At 44.1% G+C, this 25,623-nt stretch overlaps 2 protein-coding genes across 2 annotated transcripts in view; both read right to left on the reverse strand.

Annotated features, from left to right (window-relative positions):
* MRPS6 (mitochondrial ribosomal protein S6) overlaps positions 1 to 21,214 on the reverse strand; it is a 47,293-nt gene extending 26,079 nt beyond the window's left edge. The window contains exon 1 of the mRNA XM_065640910.1: positions 20,393 to 21,214. Coding sequence (XP_065496982.1) covers positions 20,393 to 21,214 — 822 coding nt within the window. The remainder of the gene's footprint in view (positions 1 to 20,392) is intronic.
* On the reverse strand, positions 191 to 20,462 carry SLC5A3 (solute carrier family 5 member 3). Its single transcript, XM_065633669.1, has 2 exons — positions 20,393 to 20,462; positions 191 to 6,537 (listed from the first exon to the last, which is right to left on the reverse strand). Exon 2 carries the CDS (start codon positions 6,233 to 6,235, stop codon positions 4,094 to 4,096), a length of 2,142 nt encoding a protein of 713 aa, XP_065489741.1. The 5' UTR covers positions 6,236 to 6,537; positions 20,393 to 20,462; the 3' UTR covers positions 191 to 4,093.
* Positions 21,215 to 25,623: the final 4,409 nt, after the last annotated feature.

Consider the following 25,623-nt stretch of genomic DNA (forward strand, 5'->3'; position numbering starts at 1 on the left):
AGGCCATTTTAATTTCTTACAATCTCTCACCATTTCCTTTCAGCTATTAGTAAAAGCCAACAGGAAAAATAACAAAAACAAATGAACATAAAAACTTTGTCAGAGAATAGCATCAAATCATTAAAAAAAATTAAATAAGAACAAACTCCCAGAATATACTATTAAGCCCTCAAGAAGCCTGTTGTTTTTTGGGTTTTTTTTTTCTTTTTTTTTTTTTTTTTTTAAATAAAAGGCTTTAACAAATTTCTGGGAGAAAATTCAAATACCCTAACAGAAAAATAAGTTAAGGGAAATAACAACAAAAAGGTGTCATTCCAAAATAAAAATAATTTTTTCGAGACTGTCATTCTAAGCTCAAGGCAATAAATAAACCAATTGCTGCAAGACAGAAGCACGTGTCCTCCTGGATCTACCCCTGCATGACTAGTCAAGTCCCACCGAGGAAGAGGCCAGGAATCAAAATTTATGGAAGTGGTTGTCCATTATGGGAGACACTTTTGTAGTTTTTACTGCACCAAAAAGTTGGTGTTTAAACCAAAACATATTAACCTGGGTTAACACCTCCCATGTAGATCATGATCAGAAAATAGCAAAGGCATGTTTACGCTATAAAAAAAAAAACCCTCAAGAAACTTCTTATACTTAGGTCCGCAACACAGGGCAAGGTACTTGCTCACTAACAGACAGTTTGCTTGAAGCCTTACAATTTTTTTTTTTTTCTTTTTTCAAATAAAGGCCTTTTATTAAGTGGTTATACACACACGAAAGAACATTAGCCAGTTCTATGGCCTCTAAGACATGAAAACAGAATATGACTGAAGAGGCCGGCATTAGGCAGAGAGTAGCATAGAAACATTTTTAAACAACTTAAGAGGAAAAGCACTGAAGAAATAATTTGTTTAAAATCTCCTTCACAATAACAGGTCTAAAGATGGGGGGATGCAAAGTATTACTTCATTAAGATCCTGACTGACTGCCAATTACCACAGTGATTTATGTGGCAACTTGTTAGTTTAGTGAAAATACTTCAACTGGGAGAAGGGATTATCTCATATTCAACAGTCAAAGGCTGCACGGTACATTTGCAAAGGATAATGACTCCCTACCACAATCAAAGGATAATTTCACCATGGACCTGACTGCAGTTACACTGCACAGGACACAGACATCCTGTGTATTAACTCTTTACAGCATTCTCTTTAAATAGCAGATTACTTGGGGAGGAAGAGAGGAGGAATAACAAGGTGGGAAAAGCCATTATAAGCAAATCACTCCTCAGGTGGCAATAAAAGCCATGCCTTCAGCTTCATAACCGCATGAGGCACCATGGGAAGCAAGTGAGCACAGATGAAGCAATGGCAGCCAAGCAGAAGGGTCCCTGAGCTAACCTGGCTTCACAGGTCAGGTGGCAACACATTTGTTAATACTAAGAGCAAAGAGGACTGGTCTGGAAAACCCAAGTACCAGCCCTGGATAGAAAGAGACATGCCACGTTACTAAGGGACACTGCCTGGTACATCAGTCTCTCTTTCCCTGTGCCAAATTAGGCTTACTAGCCAGGTCTCAGCTTTTTCAAGAAGGTATTTGATGGACTGAGACTTGTCCTTACCCTCTAACAAGTTGTTACTTTTCAGCCCACTAAGATGAAATGTTGCCCTAGATTACTTTATTCTGTATAGAAACAATGAAGTACGATTTACATCTTTCTTATTGTACTACTCTTCCTAAAGAATTAATTTGAGATACTATTAAGATACTTCACACACCATGATTTTACCATTAAAAAGGACTTCAAATATTTTTCTGAGCAAAGCCAGTCACATAAACCGTAAGAAAGTGTGTCTTGTCACATTGGTATTAACATCAAGACTCAAGTACAGCAACTCTCCTCTTCTACATATATTGCAACACTGCACCTACACTTCTTACTGTATTTCCAGTTCGAGTAGCCTGCTTTCCAGCAGCAGCAACTAAACAAAGTGGACGTCTCAGCCTCTGTTTAAAAGTCTCAGAATTAATGGGATTCAACTGACTTAAAACCAAAAACAAAACACCCAACAAAAACGTAAGTTAGTAATTTTATCTGAAAATATGCATTTTACATACTACTAAAAGCTGTATGGACAGCCTGCAGCTCACAGCACCACTGTACTGGGAAGCAAACTCCCAGCAGCAAAGGCAAGATTAACAGAACTATTTCACCTGTAGGGATTGGTTCCTGTTTATGTGCCACGGAAATATTTCTGGACCCTTGAATCGATGCTGTTGAACTGTCACAGCATGATCCCTCACACCATTTTTGGCCTAGCTAGTTCAAGCTCTTCCAAACAAGTCCTGAGACAAGCTTGGGAGCAAAGACAACCGGAAGAATTATTTTCACAGGAAGCCTGGATACGACCACTCTGTCCTGAAGGGTAAGGGAGTTCAATACCACTAGGGCAGTCACATGCCATCAGCTGGCCTCTGCATCCAAAAACAGGCCCTGACTTGGTTTAGCATAAGGGCAAGAGCACCCAGGATGGCAACACGTTCTTCTCTTTTACCAAGGGTGAAGCAGACCGAGCTCTGCAACCTTTTGGACTGCTGAGCTCCACCAACCTGCTGCACAGACATGTCCTCCACACCTGGAAACTGTCCATCACTGCCTCGGGCATCCGTCCTTCGGGAGGAAAAAACCTCAGCATCGAGACAGTCTGTGATTGCCTGGGAAAAGTTTCACTTTTTTTTTGAAGAATTGTAAGGAGAGACCTCAATTGCCGACACAGATTAGGATGGCACACGCTACCTCTCCTGACACGGAATCCCTCAGGAGTCATTCCTTAAGAAAAAAAAAAAAAAGTTTGACAGGGTGAAAGGGGAAGTGGGAGAAGGTATAAGGCAAAAGGACTCTGGAGAATAAGGACCACTTCCACCTCTTTCCCCCAATTCCCCTTTCTCTTGTCTTCTCACTTCTTTTTCTTCCCTTACAGACTCAGTACGCAGCACTGGTAGGGCTGCAGAGTATTTCCTTCAAGATGTACACAGCAGAGGAAAAAAACAGATGTTTTTCAGTGTGCTTACCAAACCAAAGGCATGCAAAAATCTCACATTTTTCTTCCCATGTGGTAGAACCTATGTACAGATTTTTCTCTAAAGAGAGGCTAACTCTAATGTCCTAAATGTTTGAGGACTGAAGCAGCTGAATACGTATACTCTTTTATTTAAATATACTAAAAGACAAAGAGTATGGGGTTGTGGGGTTTTTTTTTTTCCTCTTCCCCTCTCCTCCCTTGCCAGTTTGTCATCTCCAGGTTGGGGTGGGTTTTTTTTGTTTTTTGTTTCTTGGTTGTTTTGTTGGTTTTGGTTTGGTTTGGTTTTTTTTTTAAATAGAGCAACTTTTCAGTAATGGAATTTACAGTGGATACAATCAAAAAGACAAACATTTTCTTAGAGAGAGTAGACAGAAAGCTGCTAACAGCTATCGTGTTTTAAGTGCTACAAGATGTGACAAAATATCATCCTGTTGTTGCCATAAGAGAAATGAGAAACCAAAAAAAAAAAGAGAAGCAGGGAGCAAAATTTAAAAGTGCTAAGTTGGCCAAGGTAATACAGCTATGTTACAAAGAATGACTACACAATGATGTGCATCACAGCCTTACACTTAAAAGAAAAGGTCTTTTGACAGAGCTTTAATCGCTTAGATTTTACACATCAGTAAATGATTATGTGTTACCGTCACTCTAATGCTGACTGAGTTCTGTTACTGCCTGACTTCAAACACAGCCACCTGCCTGCCTTTGGTATATTTATACACATATACATGGAAAAACAAAGGGTTAGGGCTGCAAACAGGGGGGAAAAAAAAAATACAAAAAGGGAAAAAAGACAACACCACATGACACATTCTGCCTTCAGCAGAGATAGGACGACATGTCTCAAATGGTCTCTAAATAGGCTAAAGTTGAGTTGATCTTACAATTATAGCGTAAACAATGCCTGGTTGCAGTTATGTTATTTGAAAAGAAAAAATAAAAACAATAAAACAAACAAAATCTCCAGAGACCTGTATCAACTTCTGTATGTTTAGCCATACCCTTAAAAGTTCACTATTCACTCACAAAGAGAAATAGACAAACATGAATATTCCAAGCGAACAGACGCAGACCAGTCCAGTATTTAGTAATAGTTTAACTTTTGGAGTCTCTTCCAGCATTTGTAAACAAACAGTCTCTTCCTCCATCTCCCGAACAGCTCTCTTGTTCATGGTTTTACTCTTAAAGCCACAGAACCAATCTATGAATTTCAAATGTCTCTCTCTATCATCCGTCTCTTCCTCATGCTTTTTCTCCCCCATCAAAGCCACTTGTCCATTCGAATAACAATCAACTGGTGTCTCAACTTCAGAGTGACTCACAGAAATCACCGGGTTGCTGTCATCTCTGCAAGTAACCAGAAGATTAATATCCTCCGGCTTAATATTTTTAAGATTTTCTTCCGATTTGCCATTTGGAATGATATGGTTAGTGTTTTCATTGCACTTGAGGATGCTCTTTTCTTGCACTTTGTAGAGCTCCCCCTTTGCGGCACTCTCCTTTACATTCCTGTTTTTCACGGCCCAGAAAGTGGTTGTCCGAACCTGTTCCTTGGTAGGTGGAGGCGTGAGGAGGCTCACCACAAAGGTCACAATGCCAGTGATCCAGAACAGAGCTGTCGCAACATACATGTAGTGGATGTTTTTGATAAAGCTTGGCCTAGTATCCGGCTGGTTACACTCCGGAGCACGATAGATAAACGCCAGTATCAACCGTATCGCTCCAAGAACAAACCCGGCCATTCCACCATAGAAAGCACCCTGCTCGTTGCAACGCTTCCAAAAGATACCCATAAGAAATAGAGCAGCCACCGGTGGGGTCAAATAGTCCGCTACCTCTTGAATATAAAGGTACATCTGACCACCTTGCATTTCTACAATTATCGGGACCCAGGCAATGCTTATAACTACCATGAACGCAACAAAGACTCTTCCTACAATCATCAGTTCTCTAGACGTCGCGCTCTTCCGAATGAGTTTGTAGACGTCAAGTGTGAAGATGGTGCTGGCACTGTTGAATATCGAGTCCAAGTCACTCATCAGTGCAGCGATCATCACAGCCATCATCAGTCCCCGCAGACCAACCGGCACCAGTTTCATCACCAAACGTGGGTAGGCAATGTTAGAGCATCCAGCTCTGCTCCCGCAGACTTGGAAACAGTGCTCCGGATTAATGCAGGCGATATCATCTGCAAACAGTATTCGTGAAATCATCCCTGGGACAACTATAATAAACATCGGCAGCAACTTTAAGAAGCCTGCCATCAGAGTGGATCCTTTGGCATGAGCAATGTTTTTTGCAGCTAAAACTCTCTGAACTATGACTTGATCGGCACACCAGTACCAGACAGAAGCTGGAGTCTGTCCCAACAGAAATCCAGGCCAGGGAATATCTTCATCTGTTGGCTCACGCAACATTTTAAGAGCATCAGGCTTTGGGTTGACATTGCAGGAACTGGTATTGGAAATGTTGTAGGTTAACAAGATAGCCGTAATATTTGGCGACGCTAACATGTACTTTCTTTTAACTTCTTCAAACCCACCAATCTCCGTAATACTTATGATCATAAGTGTGAGGGCACCAATAATCATAAGCAGTGCTTGAAGGGTGTCTGTGTAGATGACAGCCACAAGACCTCCAGTCACAGTCAACAGTGCAGTCATTCCAATAAGGAGGATAACCGACAAATAGAGGTTCCAACCTAGTGATTCTTGAATAAAAAGTGCCCCTGAATACAAGTCAACTGAGAGTTTCGTGAAGATATAAAGAATTAGAGACAACGCTGCAAAATATATTTGAATTCTATGCCCTCCAAAACGCTTGGACAAGTATTCAGGCATGGTGTATACTCCTGACCGGATGTAGACTGGGACGAAGACCCATCCCAAAAGCTGCAAAAGCATTAAGGCGTTGAATTCCCATGCACCTACTGCAAATCCACTTGCCGCTCCAGATCCTGCGAGCCCAATGAAATGTTCACTTCCAATATTGCTCACAAATAAAGATGCACCAATAGCTACCCAGGTCATAGAACGCCCTGCCAAAAAGTAGCCGCTTACGGTGCTCCGATTGTATTTCCACATGGCAAAAAAACCTATGCACATTACAAGCACGAAGTACAGTGCCACAATGGCAATGTCTGCTGTTTCCAAAGAAGCCCTCATTTTTGTAAACAAAATGACTTCGCACAGCTGCCGTCCACTTCTCGCCCCCCAGCCAACGTCTTTTAAGCAACACGTGAACCAGTTAACATATATCAACACTGTGGATCAAATTCTTTGTCCCTTGGTTTGCTGTCCTGATGCTGGTGGTTGTGGTACATTTACTTTCTCCGCTTCTCAAATGGAAATTTGGAACTTAGCACGCACTTTTAATCCACATTCCACAAGAGCATCAGCCTTAACTCAGTTGATGTAGGAGAAATTCTTAGTTGCAGCTAAGTTTAGTGAGGCCTACTGTACCAACCCTGCAAGGCAGCAAAGACAAAAGACAAAGATTGAATTAGAGAGGAATTTCATGAAGTAATGAGAAAAAAAAAATTGAAGTCTAGTAAAACAATGACTGTACACCACAGATTTTTTCCCCCTTATATTTCTTGCTGTATTTATGCAATCCATAATACACACAATTAAATATATGTAGAACTAAGTAGTAATGCCTTTTTCAAGTCAACTTTAATGTTTACAAGTACCGTAAGGGACAAAGCAATTCTGGAGTATTAAAATGATCCAAATTCCCCAGAACAAGGCAAGGAACAGAAACACATTTTAGTTTTCTTTACTTCAGAATCTCACAAGTCTACTTCTCAAAACACTAAACAGGCCTTCGTCTTTCAAGCAACCTTATGGAGAGGAAAAAAAAAAAAAGGCAAAAACAACAAATGACCCCTAAGGAGCATTAACCTGGCTAGTCAGTTCCTGTATTGCTCTAGCACTGCACCCCACCAGTCTTGATAGGTCCTGGCATCACGTGCACGCACTTCAGACACCAGCTGGCTGCTAAAGCTAAAAATCAAAGTGAAGTCACAATGCTGTCAAAAAAACAACACAAATTTAAGATCAGCTGAAGAATCAAGGTTATTCCTTAGGTTCTAGACAAATTTGCACCTGTCTGGGGTACAGACAATCACAGGGTAACATTTCACTCCAAAAGCTCTTCATACATATCCCATGTAATCTAAGTGAAAAAACCTCCCATTCAAGCCAGTGATAAAAGCAAAACTACACCTGACATCCAACTCCAGGGTATTTCTGTCTACCATGTGTCTTTAGATACCCACACCCATGTGGTTTCAGGATTTTTGGGCACAGGAGGGAGAATCGGGTGGATTTTGGCAGCAGTCACAGTTGCTGGTATGCCAGGAAGTGCCGTTCCCTGCACTGCCCGTTTGCATCCAAGCATGAAGAGGACCACTAACATCAGAGGTGGAAGGTTTTGAGGCAGAGCATACCCTGCTGCTCTGTTCCCGAACCCCCAGTCACACCCAAATCTACCAAGCACGTCAGGAAACAGGTAGTCATCTAGGCAAGCAGGACTGAAGTGCTCAAAGTGGACAGAAGGGGATAATAAAAAGAGGCTTGCTGGCAGACAACCAGGCAGGTGGGAAAGGAAAGGGCACTGAAGAACTGCACATTGGTTCCTACCTCTGCCATGGAGACAGGATGCTCCTAGCTCGTATTTATGCCTCGGGAGGTACCATTTACCTATACCTATCCAAAACCAGTTAATGGGTTTAAAGAGTGCTGGACATAACATTCTTCTACTTCCTGTAACAGATGGGCAGAGCAAGGGAAGAGAAGACCACAGCTAAGATCCAGTTTAGTTTAAAGATCAAAACATAAATCTTGAGTACTGAAGATTATTGCAGAACAGTAAGGAACAGAGTCTGACTCCATTCCTTTTTCCCACCCACCAGTAAACGTAATGCAGGCACAAACAAACAAATCACTGTTTTTCTGACAATAAGGTATGAGCCTTAGAAGTCTTACAAGTCTCAACTTCAGGCATTCCCCCTTCGACTTCATTTGCCGAAGCGCTCTGGCACTATGCTGAAGCTCCCATTTCCCTAGTTCCATCTAAGATTAATGCAAACACCCAGTAACATATTTTAATATTTGGGTGGTTTCCTGTTTAGCATCCCTGTAGCATATTCATTTTGTTAAAAAAAAAGTAAAACATTACAAATTCTCAGACCCTAATAAAAACTATAATTAAGGTTGAAAATTCACGCACTCCCCTCTCTGCCTTACTTTGTGCAGCACTAAAGGCAGCAACAGTACTGATAAAAGAATGTGTGCTTCTCATTAAGGCAGATATATTTTAAAAATAGCTAACAGCAAACCACAACTTCAGCCTTACGGAGAAATTCACAATCATGTTATTTGTATGAGCTGGCTGTTTTTCAAGAGTAGTTCAGAATCAAAAAAGATAAGGGTTCCCCACCACCACCACAAACCCGCATGAGAATAGATATTCATTCTACTGGAGTTATAGCCAATAATGAGACTACGGAGACATGGCACAAAATGGACTGATTACAGTACTGTGCTAAATTTACCATGCTCATAAGCCTCAAACCACAGATGTATTTTAAATTCTTCCATAGAAGAATCCACATTTATCCCTACCCGCAGATGTGGCAGGAGTTAAATGGTATATTAGTTTAATCCAACAGAAAACTATAAACACTTCAGATTATATGACACCACCAGATACAAGTATAATGTACCATTCTTAGTTTTAAGCATTTTTGAGTAACACTTCAATAGTGTTGTGTCTTTCACCACATTCAGCTAAATTTTTAAATGCAATTACTTTATAGTGTTTATACCAAAACTATAAATATTTTCAGGGAACAGGAAGAAGAGATTTTACTTGGACACAGTGAATAGAAGAAAAACTACTACACAGAAAATTAGATGGGCAAGCCAAACAAATAGTAATAACCAATACCTTCCCTCTTCTATTGTCCTACTCTGTTACTGAAGACAGAGTTGAACCTTGGTTCACTTCCCACCATCTTCCCTGTAGGTTAATCAATGACCTTGCAAAACTACATACAGTAATTTGCACAAAATTATTTGTTAAACCTCTGTCTATTTGATACATGAGATACCCAGCTCCTAATACAACTATTACAAGCATGTTCAACTCCTCTGAGAAGCGTAGAAGATGCAGCTGCCCTCGAATTATGACATTTCTCAATTAGGATACTTGCCAAACTATAATGGGCTCATTCTAACCAAACTAACATTTGAAGTTTCTTGAGCGTTTTCCACTGGAAGGTAAAGCCAGATCATGTATTTGAAATAAACAGTCTACAGAGACCTCAACCATCACCTTTGCCATCAACATCTGAACTTTGCAGGGTTCAGCTTGCTTGAGCAGGAACATGGAAAGTTTTCAGTAGCCACTACAAATCTGCTGCACTGTCACTAAATTGCTGTACTAAAGTAGCTTCTTGTACCAGTTTCTTATCAGACCTAATTCTAAAATAACTCTGAAACTCTTTTTTCGTTACAAAAATGAGACTTGTCGCTCTGAACTTTCAGCAAGTTATGACCTCAAGTCTTAAGAAGGACTTTTGAGACACCTCATGCGAGTTTAATCTCAAGTCATTAGAGCAGCGTACATTGTGGCACTGACAGAAGAAAAAGACGGAAAGACAGTGCTGCTGCCAAGGACTGTGAATTTTTTTCCCTAAGGCTGTTTTCTGGCTGGATCATATCGAAGACACAAAACAATGTACTTCCCTCTTGTCTGAAGACAGAAGGCTACAGCTTTGGTGAAACAATGCATATGTCTCTCCAATGGGCAGCCTGTCCTTTAAGGAAAAAAAAAAGTCTCAAGCAATTCCCTGAAGAGATATTAGACAATGCAAAGCAGATTTAGGGTGGGACTTTTAGGAGAAATTTGTATGATTGTTTTAAAGGAAAAACTTTCTCCACAGTGCTTTTCTAATAAGACTGGTCTTTAAATATGCCAGAATCAAACCGCTCCAGCCCTAAAGCAACTATTTGTTTTCTGCTCAGTCTATTGCTCTTCTCAGCAGAAGGGAAGTCTCTCAGTTGACTTTCCTTTTCTCTTGCAGTTAAAGAGTCAGTCCCAACAGCCAACGCTTTAAGGGTTAATTTGAGGATGCAGATGCCTATGTATCACACAGGAGTATCCACTGCTATAATTTGTTAGCAAATTATATACATACTTAGCTTTGTTGATAGACTTCAAAGTAGTTTGGAGGTTCTTTCTTAGACGCAATGTTTTTCTCCTCCGCTCCCACCTTCTTCAAGCAGGTGTATGTTAATTCAAACCACCAGCGTTTTACCTGCTGAACAACTCATTTGCATGAAAGAAATGTACCCAGATTGCCAGGCTCAACATGAATATGGAGAATCGTGACAATCTCTCTCCCTGACAAAAAAAAGAACAGTCTCGTGCCCTAAGCAGGCCTGTACAACATCCAATCTCTCGAGTGTGTTGGCTGGCCTACTCACACTGCTACAGACACACAAGCGAGTTCCTACCTGTCCTCTGCTCCACAGTAAGCCCAAGGTTGTCTGAGGTAGCCTATCTCAGGAAATTAAAAAAAAAAAAGGAAAAAGCTTCGTTCCATTTATTGCAGCACTCTAGAACACACACAAAAAAAAAAAGAGCACAAATATTCTTTGTGGAATAACTGATACATATCAACTTATCCTTCTGGAGTACATGCCCTTGGGAAGGCAGGGACTATCCTTGCCAGCTGTTCCACAGACCCCTAAACATCCCAGACTGCAGTTTCAGGACTTTTTCTTGAAAACCAGGAGATGGGGCAGAGAAGCCGGGCAGGAATCCCACCTGAGACAAACAGGGTATGTTGCAAGAAGCAGGAAAGCTCGGAGACAGAAGTTGACCTGTAGCATTCTAATAAATAACTTGAGTTAAGGTCTGGACTGGCATTCTCAACAGCTCAACAGGCTGGAGTAGAAGAGTGCCACATTTACAAGTTACGTGAACCAGCAGTGACCTGACTAACCTGTTTGCCACACGTGCTCTGCTTCCCCAAAGTGGTACAGCATTGACACTTCTGCTGGCCTTGGAGAACACAGGTGCCGCAGAGGCAACTCTACAAATCACCACTGTCATAAAAAAAAAAAAAAACAACACACAACATGACAATTTGAGGTGCAAGGTTCAAGTCAGTCACTCAAAAGAGTTGTTATGAACACATAATGCTTTTTTTTTTTTTGCCTGAGGTTTCAGGAATCACTCCAGTTCTGGTCTTCATTTTATTGCAGCATCGGAAAAAGAAGTTTGCTCTGTAATACAGTCTTCTTGATTCTTTTCTACAAGACTTCTGAAGGAGACATGAGAAGAAATAAGTAACCTCACAGCATGCAGTTCAGCAGAAGAAAGAGAACTACGCTGCATTTGCCAGTCACAAATGTAATGCTAGTGTGACTATTACAGAAGTAGTAACCGGAGTACCCTAAGGCCAACAGAAGCTGAAGGGCACTGCGACTGACAGTGTTAGAGTAGTAGATCACTTTAGTTGTTTTTGGTTTTAACCATTCTTCCCCACAACCCAAGCGTATATACTTATTTAGGTCTCCCACCAAGTCACCAACTAAGGAGGAAGGAAAAAAAACAAGGGGGGTGGGCAAAAGAAGTTGCAGCTTTATTGTAGTGCTCATTCAGCACTCTGTAAACACAAGTACAGTACTGTTGAACTGCAAAGCAAGAGAAAGGTGGCTTGTTTTCTGAAACCTGCACCAGTATCAGTGCCTCAGCAAGCCAATTCATGCCACTGCCTGGCCTGTGGCATTCACATTCAGATGGTTTCTTTCCCCATGAGTCAGTCCTCAGCAGTCTATCAGGAATAGTGAATTATTTGCTTCTTTTGAAAACTCTAAACACATAAGAGGAGGAAGAGGAAGACAGAAGGAGGCAGAAAGTTCTTTTATCTGTTAAAACAGATACCAGAAAGGACTGTCTTCTCTATGCCTGCCTAGACATACTGTAGCCATCTTACTCCAGCCTTGAGAAAGACTAGTCTGTCAGCTTAAGTTAAGCTGAGTATTCGTTTAAAGAAAATGTGTTGGTAGTAATTTCTTTTCTCCTTACCAGTCAAAAGAATTGGCTTATGTTTACATGGATGACAGATGCTATCTGGGCTCTCCAAAGGGAGCAGCAAGCACAGCTGCTGCTCTGCACCTCTGAGGAACTGGGCCACTCTTCCCTTGCAAACAAAATCATTCATACCCCTGCTGTAACTCAAGCAGATAACTACCAGAGGTTCAAATGATCAAAGGCAGGTTGTCACAATAGGCAGCTCCATCCCACAGCAAGGAAACCGTGCTTTTCTTTGCAACTGCAGACAGGTGACAGTCTTCCCTCTACAGAGGAACTGGAAGTAGAAGAGGAAGGAGGGTACTAAGAAGGCACGTGGCCACCAGCAACTAAGTAAAGAGCACAACAGGGCAAAGAAGGAAAGCAAGCCATTTTAATGGAGGTAGGACAGGGTTTCTCCTCCAGGAGATGGCAAAAAATAGAAGATTCTGGCATCAGGCAGAATTCTCCCTGCCAGGTAAGTGTGTCAAGACACCAGCTGACATACTAAGTTGGAAGCTGCAGAGGGACACTAAGCCTCAAGATTACAATTCCTTCTTGTCACAACCTAAAGTTCAGAAGCACAAACATTTAGGTAGATAGTACCTGCCAGTGGCAGTAAAAATTAGTTTGATGAAGTATTTAGTCACTAAGAACAGCAGCAAGAGAACGGGTAAAAAAAAAGCATAAACATGTACGTAATTGATTTCTGCAGAGGATTTGAGACCACACAATCAAGTTTTCTGGATGGACAAATGTTATCGCCCTATTAGAAACGCCCCATCAGAAAAGCGTTGTAAAATCTCTACCACTACTGAAGATGACGCTTTTCTTTAGCTGCAAGGTACAAAGCTGTGATCCAGTTGGTGGTTATCACCATTCATCAGTAACTGATGTAACTGGCATACTGCTAGCCTAGAAAAATGTGCTGGTTCACCCCATTTGAAGAAGATCTTGGCTAGGAGAGCATAGATTTCAAGAGTTACTTGGGGAACAAGAAAGGAGCAGTGTGTCAGTTATCATGCAACTGGGCAAAATACTAGGAAGAAATTCTTCCTAGAATTTCTAGAGGGAAAAAAAAAAGAAAAAAAACAACACACCACAACAGACTCACTAAGCTTATTTAGAACTTCTCCAAGTTCCCATCACATTTATGGCTGCCCACAGTCTTTCCAGTAACATAAAGCATCACAAGTTTTACTGAAAGCTGAGATAGAAGTCTCCAGGGCACACAAACCTAGAACTGAAGTTTGACGACCTCCAAGCTTCCCAGTCTGCTGGGTGCTCTTGTGAGATTTCTGATCCTTCTTGGGGAAAGAAGTCTTAAAGTTATCATAGTTATAAAACAACTAGTGCTATTCTACATCAAGCTTTGTGATTACCTGTATTAAATGCTACCAGACCTCAATTTCTTTTTTTAATAGCCTCAAACACATCAATTCCACTGAACCCATTCCCTTCCTGTATCCATGCTCTGTACGCACCTTTGTTTTTAACTCCTGTTCCTTGGATGTTTGCATAACTGAAGCAGAAAGACTGGCTTGCAAGTGGACAAACCAGAATCAAAAAAGATGAGAGAAATAGCTGAAAAATAGTTCCTATGTAGTTCTTCACATTCATATTTATAGAGATCATGACCCTTCCTTTACACCATCTTCTTGTTTCCCTCCCTTCATCCCACCAGGAGCAATGCATTTCTGCAGTATCTCATTTCCAGCACCAGTGACCCCATAGTACAGGTCCTTCACTTGCCTTATTTTCCTTATTTTTTTACTTCCCATCTTTCCTGTCACACTTCTACGTAACTAGTTAAATTTTGCCCATCTGTCCTCCTTTTTACCTTCTTATCAACTCTTCTGCAGAATGCATACCAGAGATATTCCTGCTAGTCCACTGGGCAGGCAGCTTTGACAGGGAACAACCTGGTGCCCAGTGGTTCCTGCTGCCCCTCAGATAAGCGGCTCAGAAGCTGGTATATGCAGCTCTATCGAGCAACTGCTTCTGCATAAGCAACTCCTATAATGTCACAGACTTGTAGAAGAGGGGGTCTGGGCAGCTGTAGCTCAAAGAATTAGCAGCCTGCTCCAGCTGGAGTCTTCCAAAAAACAAGGTAAGTTACTTGATCAATAATCAACCACCACCAATATAATTTTGGGGTGGAAATTGCCAGTGTTACAGCTCTGGAACAAGTGAATTGAAGAAATCTGCTTCAGAAAGAACATGCACAGAAAGCAAGAATTTCCATCATCACAAATTATGGTTTGTATGTATCAGAAGAATACGTATGTATTAGAAGAATATGCAAAGAAAGCAAGAATTTCCATCATTACAAATTATGGTATGATGTATTAGAAAAAGAGAAAACATATATACACATTCATACTTGAATTAATTTAACAGCTTATTCTAAGTGATATAACAGACATCTTTAAAAGAGTCGGTCACTTTTGAGGGTTTTTACAACAATGGAGAACAATAACACTATTTTATCACAACAGGTTCTCCTTTCTTTTTCAAAGGACAATCTGCTCTCATGCTGATGTTTACAAGCATCTTTCTGTACATATACATGATGCATCCACATGTATATATACACACAGCAAAGGAACAAGGAGAGATACACAGCAAGGACAGAAGAGCACATTACTAAGTAGCTAAAGGGTGCAAAGAGGAGAAGTTGTATCTTAACGGTTAAGCCACAATTCCTGCCCACTGAAGAGGAGCTAGCCAAATTACACTGAAGTCTGTCAGTCCCAGCATGGACACCAGAGCCTGCCCACAGTCCTGTGGCTCTACACCTGAGGGAACCAGAGTGGCTCAGTTAACCAGTTCACCCCATTACATACGCTCACTCAAGCACATCACTCAATACGCTGCAGAAGCCTGTACAAACCAAGAGGCTTTTGAGTCCCTTATTCCGGCCATCAACTTAGTAGTCACTTCGGACAACTTTGCCAAATTCACCTACCTAACTGCTATAAAAAGGCTTAAACTATTTTGTAAAAAACAATAATTCTCTACCTCCCGCCCTACCCAAGCCAGACACACATCCCACACTTGGCAGAAACTTAGAAGAGGACCACTCTCAAGTCTTAAGACTGAAAAGTGGCAAACATTAGCCAAGAAGGTATCATTCTCAAATGCTATCTGTATCATACATTTCAAAATGCAGTTATTCTTACAGAAATGCTTAAGGCAGAAAACAAAACACAGACTCCTACAGGACAGTGAATGCTAGATCCTGTGGTTTTCCAATCTTGTCTTCTAGTTCCAATTCTTTGGTCTTCTTTCCAGCACTATCCTAATACAAAAGTCCTTACCCTGCTAGGCATTATAGTGTGAAGTGGAGCCTGTTTCAGCTTAAGAAAGTCAAAGGAAACAGAGGAAAACTTTTGTGTAATTTTAACCTGCTAAGGTGTGAGGGGAGGACAGTGAATATGTACAATTCAACCGTAAGAACAGGTAGGTTCACCAGAAAGAAAACAAAACCAGTATCTGCCTGCTTATTGCCCTCTGCATTCTCCCCTCCTTCTTCCTAGCAACTAAGATACCAAAAGCCCAATTGCTGCAGCTGCCTATACAGCAATCAAGTGTAATAGTCAAAATGTCAAGCAACACTACTGCCCATTACTTTGGCTTTCTAAAATAGCTCACAATCTCCACAGCAGGTGGGGAATTTTTGAAATGCAGCAACCCACTCCAAAGGCAACAAACAGATGCTGAAGATAAGTTTCATTGTGTGAACATGCAAGTCAAACTGAGAGCCCAAATTCAGTGTAGTATTAGGAGGTGGGTGGATGAGTCTCCCAGTCCAGGTATTTGCTGAAGCAAGGTAATTAGGTGTTAGGCTATATCACATACTATGTATTTGTCCCTGTTACAGGCGAAGTGAGAGAAGAGTACGCCACTAAAAATACTGACAAACTTCCTTATTTTTAGTGAAATACTCCAATATTAAGTATTTTCAGACTGTCCATTCACTCCAGTTCCAGTTGCAAAGTTGTTTTGCTGAAGACCGATGTCCCAGCTCACAAGAGTCGAGCAGCAGCAAGAACAGCATGGGAACACCAACCACCTCCTCTGTCTGTCTGTCCTAGGTCCCCTAGGCTGCCAGTTTTCCTTGGAGGGTGTCTCGCATTGCCGCCCTGTGGTCAGTCTGCAAAACAGCATCAGAGCAATAGGAAGCCATTTCCAGCTCTTCCTTCCCCTTCCACCCCATCCCCCCCAAACTTCCTTCCCCGGGCTCTCAAGGGAGTTTTGGCAGGACCAGGAGGGTAGGAAGGGGAAGCCTCCCTGAAGAGCTCTCCTTTCTCCAGCAAGCAACAGCTCCTGCTAATTCACTAGCGGGTCACTACCCCTTCCTGCCGAAGGTCCTGCTCTGCCATAATCCCGCTGCTGAAAGCCGAAGATGAGTCTCCTGGGAGAAAGTTAGAAATAATTAGAAGTTCATCTTTTGCTGTAAATAGTAAGTTTAGAGCATGAACAGCTGTGTCTTCATTTTGCACCTCTACCTTCACCACAACTGTAGACTTTGACTCGGGCTCTTGAAGGTCGGCAACATGTTGTTTATACACATCTGTATGCTACTGATAACAGGTCTGCCATCAAACTCCCTGTGCTATTTCTCATTCGCACGTTGGAGTGCAGAAAGCCACACATGGCGACAAAATTCATTATTTCCACCTGAAGTTCCAGTCACTTCACTGGCGTCACACCTTTCTTTTCCCAAAGCATCTCCTTCATTTACTGACACACAGAGTAACACAATCCAAGTCCGTCACTGCAGCTACTCTTCAAATACAGTGATACTGTAGAGAAGTAAGGTGTTGGGGTTTTTTATTTTGGGGGTGCTTTTAGCATTTTTTATTGTTTTCCTGAGAGTCACTGACTGTGGTCTCTGCTGATCAAGGCATCTGTCCACAAGCAATTTACAAATACAGTATTTCTAGTGCGAGTCAATTACCTGATCATACCCTACCTACAAAACAGGACAGAAAATGGCTGCTCAGCTTTGACTTCAGAATTAAGTCACAAGCTTTTGTGAAAAGTACGTGCAGACAACTGGTGACAATGTTCAAGAATAAAAGTTTCCCCCTTCTTACGCCCCTCCAAGCTCTTGAGTGTAACATTTTTATACACAAAAGGAAAGCTGCAGAGGCTCTGAGGAGGTCTGCCAAGAATCAAGGGGACATGGGAGCACCAGGTGGGACTGAAGGGTCATGCTCTCCCTACAACCACATCCAGGCCAGCTGGGCAGGGAGGGGACCAGCTGCACAACAGACTCCATGGTTCACAACAGAAGCCACATGCAAGAAAATAATGAGGAGGGATCCCCAACTTGAACACAAGCAGTGCCAGGGAGCAGAGTTTAAAGCAACAAAAATGAATCTGAGGTATTTATTCAGCCCAGATCTATGAAAATGCCAAGGTAACTATAAAAAACAACTGTGGGTGGGGGAAATGCCACAGAATCACGAAGTTTGCCTCTGAAGAGAGCTGTGAAAGTCTACTAGACCGTAGCTCCGAGAAGGTTTGTGCTCAAGCTGCCAGGGAGCTCGCAGGAGTTAACACCAGCCCTAAAGCACAAGGAAGGCAGGCAGCAGGGGCTTTTTTTTTTTTTTTTTTTTTTTTTAAGGCAGGGGAGCTGTCAGAGATGAGGAAGGATGCCCCGGACACCAAGAGAAGAGTCAACACTTGCTCAAGCCTCAGACTAAAAGTAGGCACCGGAGCACACAGCCACCACACAGAGGAACTGACATGGCAAGACAGTGAACACCTGCCCAAGGTAGCTCCATGAGGATACACTAGTGTTAAGAAGTAATGTAATTTATTCCAGACTATATATGATCTCTCCAGCTTCTACAGGAAGGAGTTATTTAGTAACTCCATAATTTCAGGCTGTTTTATTAGCCCCATACGCAGGTTTTCATGTTTTGAATAATTTAAGTTAGCATTATGGTTGTGATTACATACTACTATAGGGGTGCTCAGAGCAACCCCTTTGCCAGGATTCAGTAGCATCATGTGAGCATATAACCACTACAAATTTTTTTTTTTTTTTTTTAATTCAAGTGTTCTCATTACACAAGAAAGGCAGCAGTAGCAAGATACTGGAACACAAAAAAACACCTAGATCTGGTATATTGTCAACAGCAACAGAAACAAAAAAAACCCACCACACTAACACAGCATCTAGAGATGGACTCTCTAAATTTTAGAGTTGCAATAAGGTTAGAAACAGCAGTACACCTGAACCAAGACATAAGTGTTTTAACATAATCATAGAGCTAAAAACACCTTAAGATACATCTATCAGTAAAGAATATACTAAAGAGTCAAACTTCAAAGAGGAAAAGGTTGCATCGATGCTCATTAGAAGCATCTTACAGCTAACAGCTTATCCCTGTGTCCCTGTGCTCAAATCCTCTGAACCAAAGACCCCTTCCACCAGAACAGCGCTCCATGGCACCTTTTCAGAGTAGTATATCTGTGTCTCAGTATTAAGTCAGATTTGCTACATTTTCTGTCCTGCTCTGCATTTATAGTGCCTGCACGGTATAACGCATCTCCCACATTAACAGCATGTATACAAAAAACACCTTACCATCACCTTACCTACAGCTTATACACAGAGGGAGAGGGGGGTGAGAGGGAGGGAAAAAAAACAAACAAACAAAAAAAGCCACCCACACATGTTGACAACCCAAGTCCACCAGAAGCAGCTGTGTTTTGTCAGCGTGAATGCTGCTGTGAGGTGGTGCAGCAGTCACCAGATTTTTTTCCCAGTTGCTGTATTTCTCCACTAGAGGACTCACCTGAGAAGTCTACTACAGCTTCTGCAGTTCAGGCAAGTTAAAAAAAAAAAAAAGCACCAACCCTGACATGTGGATGCTACATGTAAAATGAATGGAAATGTACTAGTATATGTAGCACATGTAATACATGAAGACGTGCTCCCGTAACTACAAAAGAAACACAGCAATGCTCTCTAGCTTCCAGCTATTCTATGACAAATACACATGTTCATTTAAATGAAGGTTAAATACAAGAGCAAGCGTGTCCACACTGGGTCAGATCATAAGGGTTACAGCCTAGCAGAAGTGCCGCTACATTCCAACACCAGCACTGCATATTAAGCTGGAAAGTAGCAGATAAACAAAGGCTATAGAAGGTACTAGAGAACAGCCAGTATCAGCTATTATTTTCCAAATAAAGGTTCCCATCTACACAGAAATGTCTCTATTTTATTATTATTTTTAGGCACAAGTGCACGCACCCCCCCCGCACTGATTCAGCTCTTCTAAACCAGAAAGAGCATCATATAACCTCACGCTCTCACATCATGGCTTATCATCACGCCGCCAAAGACAGCGGCAACAGCTAGTAACCCTTCTTGTGGGTGATACAGCCAGCTGTATCAGCAAAGCTCAACTGGTGTCAGCAACGGCAGGAAAAAAAGAAAAAAAAAAAAAAGACATTCTTAAGACTTCCCTGGTAGAGAAGCGGGCTGGAGAAGCAGGGAGCTTGCAGCCCACCGAGGGGAAGCTTGTTGGAGTGAGTCCTTGCTTTCCCTCACCAAGGCTCACTGCAAGGCCTCCCAGAAGCAAGGGGACCTGGCGTGGGGCTGCTGACATCTCACAAGGTGCCCAGCAAAGACATCGCAGGTTCCGGGAAGGAGGGGGGTGGTGAGGGGTGAAGCACACGGCAGTGGAAAGCGCTGGTGCTGCAGAGGAAAGGGGGGGACGTGCTGGCACCAACACATAGGGGCAAGGGAAGGGCTAAGTTCACTTGCACAAGGCAGAGCTGAGGGGGCAGGGTAAGAGAAGGAGAAATTGATCTATCTCGCTAACTGTGGGATCTGCTTACCTGCGGACCAAAGGGGAGGGGGGGAGAGAAAGGAACTGCGGCTCTAGGGCAGCAGCTAAGCAAACTCTCCAAAGGTGCAGGGGGGGGGAAGAAAAGAAAAGAAAAAAAAAAAAAAAAAGAGGAAGGGGAGAGAAGGAAGAGAAAAGCCAGGAGCATGAAGCACGCTGCGCAACTCCGCTCCGGAGCGCGGAGGGGAGGGCGGGAAGGGCAGGGCTCGCCCCGGGGACGGGGGCCGGACGGGCCGCCCCCCGCCCCGCCGGGACGTGCAGCGGCGGTGAGAGGAGGCACTGAGGGGACAGCGGGGGCTGGGGGGCTGTCGGGTCCCACCTGGCTCGCTCCCTCCCTCCCGTCTCCCCTCCCTCACTCACCCTCTGCATGGCTTTCAGGATCAAAGCCAGTTCATAGCGGGGCATCTTAGAGCTGACTGTGGCGGGAGGAGTGGGGATACGGCAGGGCAGAAGGTGGGGAGGAGGGGGCGGCGGCGATGCCGGAGATGGGGGTGACCGGAGGAGGAAGGCGCGTCCCCGGCGGCGCTGGCGGCGGCTCCTGCCCGCGCGGCTCCCAGGCTGCACAGACACCCAGGCGGGCGGGCGGGCTGCGCGGCTTAAAGGGCGCCGGCGGCTGCGCAGGCTCCGCCGCGCCGCCCCCTGCCCGCGCCAAGCGCCGCCTCCGCCGCGCACACGCCCGCCCGCTGGGGGGCTGCGGCCGCCCGCGGGCTGCCCCGGTCCGGGGCGGGGTGGGGGGGAAAGGCGGGGAGGTGGGACGGGGACACCCGCCGCCGGGGAGCGGGCCCGGGCCGGGCGGGCCGAGCCGCGGCGCGGGCACCGCCTCCCCCCGGGGCGGCTCGGGGCCTGTGCCCGCCTTCTCGCCGCCGCGGCGGCTGCGGCTGCTGCAGGGAGTGGAAATTTCCACTGTGTCCGCCCCCTCGCTGCCCGCCTCCGTGCACACACACGCTCGAGACCGCACATGGCGGGGCGGGGGGGGGAAGGACAGTGCTGGCCGCGCTGGGGGCCTCTGCGCCTGGCTCCCGGCCGCCGGCGCCCACGGCCGCGGGGCCGCCGTCCCCACGCAGCGGGCGGCACGGCAGGGGCGGGAGCACCCGTGTGCCGGAGGCCGAGCTGAGGGTGTGTGATGTGCGGTGGGGCTGCGCACGTGTGGGGCTCCCCGTGCTCTTCCAGAACCTTCCGCATCTCGGGGCACCTCAGAGCCCCTCACCCACCGAGGCAGGTGCAGGTGGCCGTGACCCACCCAAAGCCACCGAGGGGTTGGCGGGATGGAGGTGAAACAGCGCGGCTGGAAGACGGCTGGCCTTGGTGTCTGGGTGCTCCTGGCCAGGGAGCTTCTGGGCAAACATTTCCCAGTGGTGGTGCTCGGTGCGCGCCCTTGGCATTGTACTCTCAGGCAGCCATCAAGGTCAGCCACACAGATCCCTTCTGTCAGCAGCACATCCGACACTGGCGTCCAGCCGCGGCTGTGCTGGAAGCCTACAACCACTGCATCCCCCAACACAGGGCATTTGGAGAGCTTGGTGGTATATCAGGCTTGTTTCAACAGTATTTCTTTCCTCCACAGCACAGACGCATCCCTCCAGGGGTACCCCCTTCTCTCACACGTGTACCCCAGAACACCCAACACGCGGGCTCGCTTTAAGGAGAGCAGGCTCGCGCTGAGTTTCTGCCCAGGGTTTTGAAGCCCTCGTCAATTGGCCCTGTCTGCTTTTAAAAAAGAGGGAGGGGATGAGAGTGCAGAGCCACCATGCCGTGGCTCAGGGGGAAGGGGCAGCAGGGAAGAAGGCAGATCTCGAGATGAAAAAATTTTAATGAAACATCTGTCTATGAAATACCAGCTCCGACCCATCAAGAGGGGCCTCAGCATCTCACCTGGGAACCCCAGCCATGCCTTTCCCCACCAACAAGCAGGGTCGTTTGCTTTTGCTCTGCTTGCACAAGAGTGATGCCAACGTTGGTGAAATGGACCCAAGGTGCAGGTATTTCTAACTGAAAACTTTTCCCAGCACTTGCCATCGTGACTTGCAGCACAGCCAGCACCGGTAGTGCTGTGGGCGTTCCTCATCTTAAGCAGATGCAAGTTCTAGGTAGTTCCCTACAGGTACTGTGCCTTACTTACGCATCAAAGCCTATGTGGATGCTAGGAGCTGTTTTGCATCCTGCTACAAGTTACCAGCTGTTGGGGATGAATTGGCTGTGCAGAAGTGTTTACACATATTCCCAAACTCCCACCCCCCCTCAGCGCTTAAGCAGAATTGCCATTCAGCTGGCAGGTATCATTTACAGCTTGTTGGTGCTTACCACATACAAGCCCTTCCTGGGTTACTCTGCTTGATTTTTTTTTTTAACACAGTGTTGGCTGGCCTGAGCTTATTCCTTATTCTGAACAGGTGCCCGGTCAGTTCCAAAGGAACTCCAGATAGTTTGTACGTGATGGTCCCCAAGGGAGGCAAGAATGCCCAGGTACACACACGATGGGACAGCCATTCCAACCCTCCCGGTACAGACTGCCCGTGATGGCACAGTCACACATGAGCCATGCTGTTCTCTTCCCGCAACACGAAACCCTTATGCCCTGCCGCTCTACCAATGCTCTACCTGCTTTAAACACTCCTCTGCAAGAAAAAAAGAAATGCATTCAACCCTTGTTCCTGAAGTCTTTCTCTCTCCCACAGGACTTTATGCAGATCCCCAGGTCTACATACTGAAATATCTATTGCCACTTTCAAATGCTGGTATTTGATTCTTAGTTGGATAGACATGTATATTCACTGTTCATACTCATTTCTAACTACATTCCACATGCAAGCCCTGCAAATACACATCTGCCTGTGGCTAGCAAACCCTCCTGCCCTTTTTTGTGAATCTCACCCACACCCGTATTTGAACGCTGCATCTCAAGATCCACAAACATGAGCCTGAACACACTTACATCTGTGCCTGGGATTTGTCCACACGTGCAGAAACACTTGTGTGTGACATCTAATATACACTCCCAGACAGGCATTCATATATATATATATATGTATATATATATATATTTGCTGAATGAGATCTGTGTGCCTGAGGGTCTCTCACGCATATTAGCAATACAGATAGAGTGACTGTCTGATTGTCACACATATATGCGTGTCTGGTCTCATGCATCATGCCTACATACAGCTATGTACACTCACGGACTGACCATTGCATACTTCTGCCATGTCCCATATCTTTATGGGAGTTCCTAATGCTTTCTAACTTTCTCGCTACTCATGTAGTATGTCCACCAGGTATGAGCTATCTTGAATCTCACAAGTTAGTTTTTCCTTCAAAGCACTAACCACAAGTATCCAAAGACCGTAGGAAACCGTCATTTAATATTTGAAAGCACATGGTTAGAGAGGAAGGTCTGAAAAACATTTAGTGGTCTTGCCCTAAATACACAGTAAGGGAATATTAACCCCCCCTAATACAGATATATATTTTTTTTAAGTAACAAGTGTAACTTTTGACTTTCGAGAGGGTCAAGTCATGACTCTCTCATGCTGGAGGTTGGGCATGCTACAAAGGCAAGCCATCCTCTCTACATCGTAGTGTTTTTTATATCCATCCCTATGCCAGAGAGCAGCACGGAGCATGCTAATGAATAATGTCACTCTTTCTAATAAAGCACAAGATAAAAATATGTCCTCATGCATTCTATATGCATATGCAAATGCAGAACCTATTCTGCAAAAATGCTTTTGGAAATGTTTTAGAGAATTGAAAAATGTCAAGCAATATCTCATAGACTCCTGAAAAAGCAGCTAGTCCAGCATGGCAGGATTAAGGGAGAAAATGCAAGAAAAAATACTGCCCTTTTAAAACATCAAAATTACCATTAATAGCCTCTAAGCACAACTGTATTGCACTTCTTTCTTATGATGGAATATATCTAGTCTTGAAACAAGTACTCTGTGCACCACAGAAAAGCAAATTCTCTCCTCTTAATCAAAGCTTCAATTTCTAGCTGTGATACATTGCACAATATCAAACAAAAATCAAAATTTATCACAGGTTTAGGCCTGGGATGTCAGCTGTCTTGAACTTCAAATCAGGACAGATTTTTAGAGATGTCAGTAGAAAACAGGAATAGCCTGTGGAAAGAGTAATTACGCTGCCAAGCGTGTTTTTGTTTGCTTGTACCAGTATTTGTCTATAGACTATGGACACAGATACAGATACACGCCTATTCTCCCTAGTATTTACTCACCTTCTTGGTGAGGTTTGTAGCTGAGCTCTACACATTTGAGGTAACAGCAGGTGAAGTAGCTAGTACAAAGCCAGTGTGGGAATACCTGCGTGGCAGTGATTGTGGTCCAGACATCCTCCAAAGAGGTGACAGTTGGAGCCAGATCAGAACAGTGAAATATCAAAAGTCATCTGGTCCTAAGGTAGCAGATGAGCGAGCAAAGCTGAAGTGAAGGAAATAATATGAATAGATGGGGCTGTTGTAAGCTTGTACGTAGGGCTCCTGAAGTATCTGGCTGGGAATGTGGCTCTTAGATAAATGGGCAGGGTTGACTCTGGAGGGAAAATTGAAAGGAAACAGCTGAGAAATAAAAAAGTGAGACTGTCGGGGCCAAAGCCACCACAGCAGGGACAAGTGGGAAGGAATGTGGAGGAGATTGTGATGTAGTGCTTTCAAATCGAGACTAGGATCTAATGAGAGGATGTAAAAGAGAGGGTGAGGGGAAAGAGAGAAATAAGGGTGGATGGAAGACGACTAGGATGGAGACAGGGCAGTCTTGAAGAAGACTAGGACAGGGAAAGATGAAGTAGTAGGAAGCTGAATGGGCTGTGCTAGGAATAACCATGTATTTCAGAGCTTCTAATAAAACCAAAGATCTCTGGATTCCCTACCCCCACTCACCCCTGCCACCAGTCCTCTTCTGTCAGCAAATACCTGTGAATCCTCCAACAAGGTAAATTTGTCTAATATTCCTCCTGTCCACGCACAGATGAAAACTCAGGGCTCTTATCATTTTCCCTGTTAGCTCAGAGTGGCAGGGAGCTCTGCGGCAAAGCTAAAGGCTTCAGCCCTAATGGCATTACAACAATATGATGCTGCATGACGGAAGGAGTTTTGATTTTTTTTTTTTACTGTTTGCTTTTTTAAAAGCTAGATAATTGCACACATAAAATTTGCTTTAAATGAGGACTAGGTTGCAAAATCAATACTACATAACGAGGAGTGTTATTTTCTCCTTCATCTCCTTTGCATATGCATATGCAAAGTATATAATTCGTACTTTTCTTTCCACGGGATCTCTGCCACGTTTATTTTTCAGAGTGGAGCTGCTCTGGAGCCGTGTCAGGACTACACAGTGGAGGAGGCCGCTGTCTACAGTTGTTTTTCCATATTTGTTTCAGCAAATGGAAGATGTGCAGTAAATGACAGTACAGGATCATGTGAGAAAGGATGAGCTCTTGATTAAAACAGCTGAATTGTGCCATAGGAATGGATTCAGTCCCCCCTTTGCCACATAGTTCTTTTATGATGCTGGATAAGTCAGTTAAACCACACTTCTTGCAGGTGGCTATGAATTTCACGCTCCTAGTTTCTGGGT

Source organism: Caloenas nicobarica, chromosome 1 (assembly GCF_036013445.1).
Source record: "Caloenas nicobarica isolate bCalNic1 chromosome 1, bCalNic1.hap1, whole genome shotgun sequence".
NCBI lineage: Eukaryota > Metazoa > Chordata > Aves > Columbiformes > Columbidae > Caloenas > Caloenas nicobarica.